This window comes from Homarus americanus, unplaced genomic scaffold (genome assembly GCF_018991925.1).
Source record: "Homarus americanus isolate GMGI-L3 unplaced genomic scaffold, GMGI_Hamer_2.0 scaffold51478, whole genome shotgun sequence".
Classification (NCBI taxonomy): domain Eukaryota; kingdom Metazoa; phylum Arthropoda; class Malacostraca; order Decapoda; family Nephropidae; genus Homarus; species Homarus americanus.
Genome location: NW_024723063.1, coordinates 16,317 through 24,824, shown reverse-complemented (window position 1 = coordinate 24,824; position 8,508 = coordinate 16,317). Strand labels below are relative to the sequence as shown.

At 39.3% G+C, this 8,508-nt stretch overlaps 1 protein-coding gene across 1 annotated transcript; it reads left to right on the top strand.

Moving 5' to 3' along the window:
• Positions 1-5,104: 5,104 nt before the first annotated feature.
• Positions 5,105-5,908, top strand: LOC121863356 (serine/threonine-protein kinase pkn2-like). Its single transcript, XM_042361975.1, has one exon. It carries the CDS (start codon positions 5,105-5,107, stop codon positions 5,906-5,908), a length of 804 nt encoding a protein of 267 aa, XP_042217909.1.
• The last annotated feature ends 2,600 nt before the right edge of the window (positions 5,909-8,508 follow it).

Sequence of the window (8,508 nt, the reverse complement as noted above, 5' to 3'; positions counted from 1 at the left end):
CGAGTCATAATGTTCGAATTCTCAGTCGGTAAGGTATATATCCGGATTCGTTTTCTCATATCCTTACGACTCGTGTAGTGAGGAGGTGAAACGCTCGCTCTACTTCTTCCGCTTAACTTGTATTTTTGGGTTTCATAACGTCCTAAGTTTAAGTTGAGAAAACCTTAGTTTGTTGTCTACTTAGCATACAAAACTATCGTAGACCTAGACAATCACCACCATTGTGTTTGTAAGTAAATTAGGGAATCGACTGAATTTTTATTTTATGCTGTAACCCTTTTCTCTTTTCTACTTATATTCCTTGGGATTGTTCTCGTGTTATGACATTGGTCAGGCATAGTAAGATAACACAACGATAAAGGTTGTCCTTGCTATCACGATTCTGCCTCGTTTCTCTGTTCTTTCGTTTAAGTATTTGTGTAATGGGTGGATTTAGAGGCAGAAAGTATAGATAGAATATTTAGTTGTGGGATGTAAAGAGAGGAAGTGTGGTAGCGTGGCCGGCTAGTTACTTAACCTTGATATTACGTTCTTAGGGAGAATCTTCTAAACCTAACCTCTAATGGTACAGCTATTTATTATTCACTCAATGACACAGACACATTAATAGCATATTATATCGAAGTTACTAGGACATTATATTTACGTTACTAGACACAGACTCTCGGACACCACATGAAACGGCTATATTTCCCACCGTAAGTAACTCACCCTATGGATAGCTCTGACAAAGACTCACATGTGACCTGAGGGAGGCCCAGCAGGTGCTGCTGAACTATGTCTTCTATGGGAGACCCTGCTAGCTGGAGACGCGGTGCTAGGGAGGAAAGTCTCCCTCCCCACCTGAGTAGTGACGAGCGTGACTCCGTCGATAGTGTTTTGAAAATCGTCGGAATATGAATGACTGAATGAGAATGACGCGTGGAAGAGGGTGCAGAGCCTATATATTGGAGATCTCCAGCCGACAGATGACCTCTCCCAATTAACACTAAACTGGTTAGATCTGGACAGTTGTGTTTGCCCAGGTGTGTGGTCATTTCCCAGGTCGGTAATGCTTCCTAATTATTACCGCCCAGGTGTGTCTTGGCAAGGTATGGTTTCCTTAACACGGTCATATCTCACGGTTAACTTAAGTACTTTGTGGCCTTGCCTCCTGGGACAGGCCTTGCTGTCACTGTAGGCTGTGCACCTTATGGGTGTACACCTTCTCATCTACTTACTGTTATATGTGTTGTATTTCTCTGGGCTGTAAGCTGTGGTCTGATAAACATTCATTACATTTGCTTTTCTGAAATTGACTGGAATATTTCATTAGTCCCCAATTTTAATGAAGACGATCCTGACAGAACTTTCCGAACATGTGAGAAATTTGTGGAACATTCAAAATGGCCCAAAAAGGAATGGACCTGGCGTCTCCAGGCTAAGCTGCACAAAGCTGCACTCATATTTTCAAGTTTTGACACGGTAGATGATTACGAATTAGTCAAGAAGAGAATTCTAGACGCTAACTCGATAACTCCAGAAGCATACAGACCGATTTAAGTCCTACACCAAAAACCTTGCCAGTACTTGCGTAGAGTTCCTTACTAACAAACTTAGAATGTGTAAAAAATGGCTCAAAAGCGACGGAAACGACCACGTTCTTAGAACTTATTACACTTATTGTACTGGAAGAGTGTAATCAGAAGTTACCTTTTAATATCTTGATGCTCGTAGGGAAAAGAGAGCCAGAGCTCATAAAAGCTTCCCAAATAGCCGATTCTTTCGCTCTAATACAGAGATCTTTTGCGAACAGAGACAGAAATAAGCCATCCAATGTAGAGTCCTCCTCTAGTGAAAGCCCTGGTTCCGCTGGTGGTAAATCGACCAATGGCAGTCAGAACCCCTTTTTAATATGTTCCTATTATAGAAAACCTGGTCACACCATAGAGAAGTGTCGTGATCCTAAATGTAAAGCAGGTCAAAGCAAAAGCCCGACTAACCCTTCCCAGGTTAAATCTGGAGAAGCCTTAAAGAACCTTAAACCTGTGACCAATGTAAACATACTAGCATCTCAAAAAGTCCTCAATTCTTAGACACGGGGGCTGCTCAAAGCATCTTATTCAAAGAAAGCCTTCCAGGAATTGAGAAAGGGTAAACCGGAGAGTGTGATTCTCCAAAACTTCCACTAGCGTAGCTAGGGGGGGGGGGCGGTCCGCCCCGGGCGGCACTTTTGGGGGGGCGGCACTTTTGGGTCTGCTCATCACCCATATCTGCAGCTACTGGAGACGTTAATCCATCCCTTTGTATCGGCGGCAAGTTAATCCTTGTCGTGTCTGACCTAACACCTGACCCACATCATCACGGCCACGTCATGAGCTACACCCTTGCTATGAGGCCCCCCGCCACACACACAACCTGTAACCTGTTGAGGATTAAGGAAACAACTTCAAACAAGTACGCCAGTGAGCTCATGTGGTGTGGGTCAGGTGTTAGGTCAGACACAACGAGGATTAACTTGCCGCCGATACAAAGGGAAGGATTAACGTCTCCAGTAGCTGCAGATATGGGTGATGAGCAGACCCAAAAGTGCCGCCCCCCAAAAGTGAAGGATCACGAGATGCTGAAATGCCATACGACATTGAATTGAGGAGAGAAATGTTTTCTTCGCTGGACAGAGTGATCCAAGAAATAACTTTGAGATTTCAACAGCTTCATGAACTTGCTGAGAAATATGCCTTCCTTACCCCATTGAATCTTTTGGATGATAAATATGAGTGTCAAATAGATCACGATCACGACGACATTGATAAAGAGGAGTTCCTCGTTGAGAGAAAAAGACTTCAGCATTTTGTTGCTGTTGCTGCTATAACTATTAAAGACATCATCACTACACCAGATATAAAAGTACAACATCATCACTACACCAGATATAAAAGTACATCATCACTACACCAGATATAAAACTACATCATCACTACAACATCATTACTACACCAGATATAAAACTACATCATCACTACACCAGATATAAAACTACAACATCATCACTACAACATCATTACTACACCAGATATAAAACTACATCATCACTACACCAGATATAAAACTACATCATCATCACTATATCAGATTAAAACTACATCATCACTACACCAGATATAAAACTACAACATCATCACTACAACATCATCACTACACCAGATATAAAAGTACATCATCACTACACCAGATATAAAACTACAATATCATCACTACACCAGATATAAAACTACATCATCACTACACCAGATATAAAACTACATCATCACTACACCAGATATAAAACTACATCATCACTTCACCAGATATAAAACTACATCATCACTACAACATCATCACTACACCTGATATAAAACTACAACATCATCACTACACCAGATATAAAACTACAACATCATCACTACATCAGATATAAAACTACATCATCACTACAACATACAAGACTACATCATCACTACACCAGATATAAAACTACAACATCATCACTACAACTGATTTAAACCTACAACATCATCACTACAACATATAAGACTACATCATCACTATACCAGATATAAAACTACATCGTCATCACTACACCAGATATAAAACTACATCATCACTACAACATATAAGACTACATCATCACTACACCAGATATGAAACTACAACATCATCACTACACCTGATATAAAACTACAACATCATCACTACAACATCATCACGAAACCAGATATAAAACTACAACATCATCACTACAGCAGATATAAAACTACAACATCATCACTACACCAGATATAAAACTACATCATCATCACTACACCAGATATAAAACTACAACATCATCACTACACCAGATATAAAACTACAACATCATCACTACACCAAATATATAACTACATCATCACTACAACATACAAGACTACATCATCACTACACCAGATATAAAACTACAACATCATCACTACACCGGATATAAAACCACATCATCACTTTCCACAACATACAAGACTACATCATGCTACACCAGATATAAAAACTACAACATCATCACTGCACCAGATATAGAAACTACAACATCATCTTGCAACATCATCAAAACCAGATATAAAACTACATCATCATCACTGCAGCAGATATAAAGCTACTTATCATCACTACACCAGATATAAGCTTCACTCATCATCACTACACCAGATATAAAACTACAGCATCATCACACTACACTAGATATAAACTACAACATAATACCACTGCACCAAAATATAAAACTTCCATCATCGCACAACGCCTAGATTCATTAATCCTTACACCAGATATAAAACTACAACATCATCACTACAGATACTAAAACTACATCATCACTGCAACATACAAGACTACATCATCACTACACCAGATATAAAACTACAACATCATCACTACACCAGATATAAAACTACATCCTCACTACAACATACAAGACTACATCATCACTACACCAGATATAAAACTACAACATCATCACTACACCAGATATAAAACTACAACATCATCACTACACCAGATATAAAACTACAACATCATCACTACACCAGATATAAAACTACATCATCACTACAACATACAAGACTACATCATCACTACACCAGATATAAAACTACAACATCATCACTACACCACATATAAAACTACAACATCATCACTACACCAGATATAAAACTACAACATCATCACTACACCAGATATAAAACTACATCATCACTACAACATACAAGACTACATCATCATACACCAGATATAAAACTACAACATCATCACTACACCAGATATAAACTACATCATCATCAATACACCAGATATAAAACTACAACATCTTCCTTGCAACATATAAGACTACATCATCGCTACACCATGTAAACTACAATATCATTACATCTACACTACAGCACATCTACACTACAGCAGAACATTACATCACTATCACTATACTATAAGTCACTCTTTTCTTGTGAATCTTTTGTCACATGTGAAAATTCCAACCGTATTATATATTCAGTTACACTTTACCCCCCGAAAAAAAAGTTTACCTCATTAGCTTCATCTCAATAACTTTCCAAATAAGATGGCAGAAGAGATGACTAGCTACCAAGAGGGATCACACCTGGTGGAGTTCGGTTATGCCGACTTTCAAGAAATGTTCAAAAAGACCGGTATTTTGGGAGAAGGGGTCAGTGGCGAAGTATTGCTGGGAGAGTTTTTCAACAGACCTGCCTGCGCTAAAATAGGAGTAAGCCATGGCGTCAACAACATCTTTAAAAGTGAGATAGAAAACAATTTAAAAGTAAATGGCGCTGGTGGATCCCCCATCCTGCTGGTGTCATGCATCGATTACCCGGTAATGATCTTCTCAGTCTGCCAGGGTCAATCACTGTACGACATTATCGATAATTTATTTGTTTTATCTCCCACACGGTCGATAAACCTCTTCCTACCCATAGCTGAAGGCCTAGCCGAGGTACACAGCCGGGGTATCATCCATAATGACATGAAAGGGGATAATGTTCTGCTGGAGAAGAATCCCGATGGATCCTTCACCTCCCACCTTATCGACTTTGGCTTATCAAGAGTCGAAGGTGGCCACCTGACCTTACGCTGCAACCCGTACGGGAGCCATTACGCCCCCGAGCTATTTAAAGGTCAACCCTGCACCCCGGCCAGCGACATTTATTCGCTTGCAGTGATGATCTCCGACACCCAAAACACCTTTGACAACCTCTGGCCGCCAGGGGTTAAAGACCTGTGCAAGAAAATGCTCTGCCGCAGCCCACAGCACCGCCCAAGTCTCGCTAAGGTGATTGACGTTTTTAAGCAGTCCCTGGAGGAGCTCTCCCTTGAGGTGCTCTCCCCCTCCAAGACACACCAGTGATACAACATGTACAGTAGGCCTATATATCAGATGCCACTGAGAGCTCATGCTCTCACTTGGCTCAGCCATGTCAATACCGTCACAATAGTCCATTCTGTATATTATTATGGTTAAATAAACGGTTAAATATAAATATTATCAATATGAATATCCTCCTCCTCGACCCACCTCTCCTCTTCCTCCTCCACGCACCAACAGCCTTTGTAAGAGAAAAACACACCATTACCCCTTCTACAGCTACTACTGTTTAGAAGGAATAGTAATAGTTTCATTTTTGCATTGTACCTGTAAATAAATGAAATAAATAAATAAATAAATTTTAACCTACAACTCAGAAATTGACTTTTTATCCTTTACACATGAGCGTGACTAATGATGTTCTACCACAGTTGACAGATCACCTGAAGATTTGTACCTGATCATTAAATACCTTAACGCTAACCGAATATAACCCAATCCAGCCTAACATAACTCAACCCAAACCAACCTACCAGAGCATTACATAACAACCTAACCTAACCCAGCCTAACATAAGAATGGAGGAAACTGCAGCGGGCCTATTGGCCCATACTGGGCAGTCCCATTTACACCCAACCCCTATTGCTCATATATCCATCCAACCTGTTTGAAGCTATCCAGCGTATTCGAGTTAATGATGGTGTTTGGTAACTTGTTCCACTCGTCTACTACTTTATTTCCAAACCAATGTTTACCAATTTCGCGCCTAAATCTAAATTTGCCTAATTCAAAACCATTGTTACGATTTCGCTCCTGGTTGGATAGATCGAGTACAATTTGTAATGTCACTTTGTTTATCCCGGACTTCCATTTATACAACTCTATCATATTGCCCCACACTCTACGTCTCTCGAGGTAGTGCAAAATAAGACGCTTTAACCTTAAGGGTAGGCTTCAGGATATCGTGTGGCAGCACACATTGTCAACACATATTGATTTCCTTTACGAGTTTGGGCAGAGAGCCTACACAGTCAATTACAATTTTTTCAAATGGCTCAAACTACAGTAATGTGTTTTAATTGAGCTGGAGGAATGACTTGGTTGGGTTTACCCACCACCTGACATACATGGCAAGATTATGCAAACGTAGTGACGCTATTCTTTATGTCCGGCCAATAGTAATGTTAAAGTAGTTTCTTATTGTCTTGAGAATTCCTAAACGTCCGGAAGTCCCTCGTGGGCCAACTCCACCAGAGACTTACGAATCGACTTGGGTACTACAATTTGATGTGTCAGACCACGTATCTAAGTTATTTAACTCTGGAGGTCTATACATTCTCATCAAGATTCCAATATTTAAATAAAAACAAGTGGTTTTGGTAGAGGGTTTACCGTCTACTTTAACGAGTCTACCCTTAGCCAAAGCGAGACCATCATCTTGAGCTTTGAGTTGAACTGAAGGGAGAACGTTTGCAAGTGGGGTTTCTGGGATCTTGTGACTGCACATACAGGAAAGAGATGCAGTTTCTCTTTGTCCAACCGTTCAGTGGGGCTTTTTGACAATGGTTTTTCAACAACTTTTAAGTTTGGAACCACTAAACTTCCTGCTAAATCATTTCCCCAAATCAAACTTACGCCCCTTAATGGGAAGTTCTTTCTTTCTGATGCCAGCTTTGACTTCGCCCTTCACAATATCACAGTTCAAGACAATTTGGCTTGGCTTAATAAGGGTTAAGCAGACAAGTTTTCAGTAAGTAGCTAGGTGAGTGCCGCCCGGGGCTGGCCATGGGATTGCCCCACATTGCACAAAAAGTATACACACAAGTGACTACTCTTATATATATATATATATATATATATATATATATATATATATATATATACATATATATATATATATATATATATATATATATATATATATATATATATATATATTAAATAGTTTGTGTACCATTATAATATTACCGTACTTTCACATACTCAAATATAGTATGCTTTAAATACACACCAAACATACTTAAACTTTATAAGTAACAGTTAAACAAAAAGCAAAACCGACATATAGGATAGGGAAAAAAGTAAAAAAGTGTAAAAAATTAGGCCCATCTTTATTGCTGAAATGAAAACTACAACTTTCTACAAAGTAACTTTTCTTGTTTTTTTGTTGGCAAATTCTTCACTGACATTGTCAAAAACTATTTCATCTGTCAATTGTCGCTCTATAGACAGTATGGCAAGATTTCTCAACCGCAAGGTGCTCATAGTAGATCTTAAGTAATTCTTGATCAGTTTTAGTCTCGAAAAACTCCTCTCACAGGTAGCAACATTAACAGCAATTGTGAGGAAAATCCTCAGCATTATTACTATATTTGGAACCGAGTTCCCAAGGTTATACTTTTGAATAAACTGCAAAAGTTCAAGGGGGCCTTCTTTCCACATATAACATCATCCATCATCACTACATATAACACCACCCATCATCACTACATATAACATCATCCATCATCACTACATATAACACCATCCATCATCACTACATATAACACCATCCATCATCACTACATATAACACTATCCATCATCACTACATATAACACCATCCATCATCACTACATATAACACCATCCATCATCACTACAG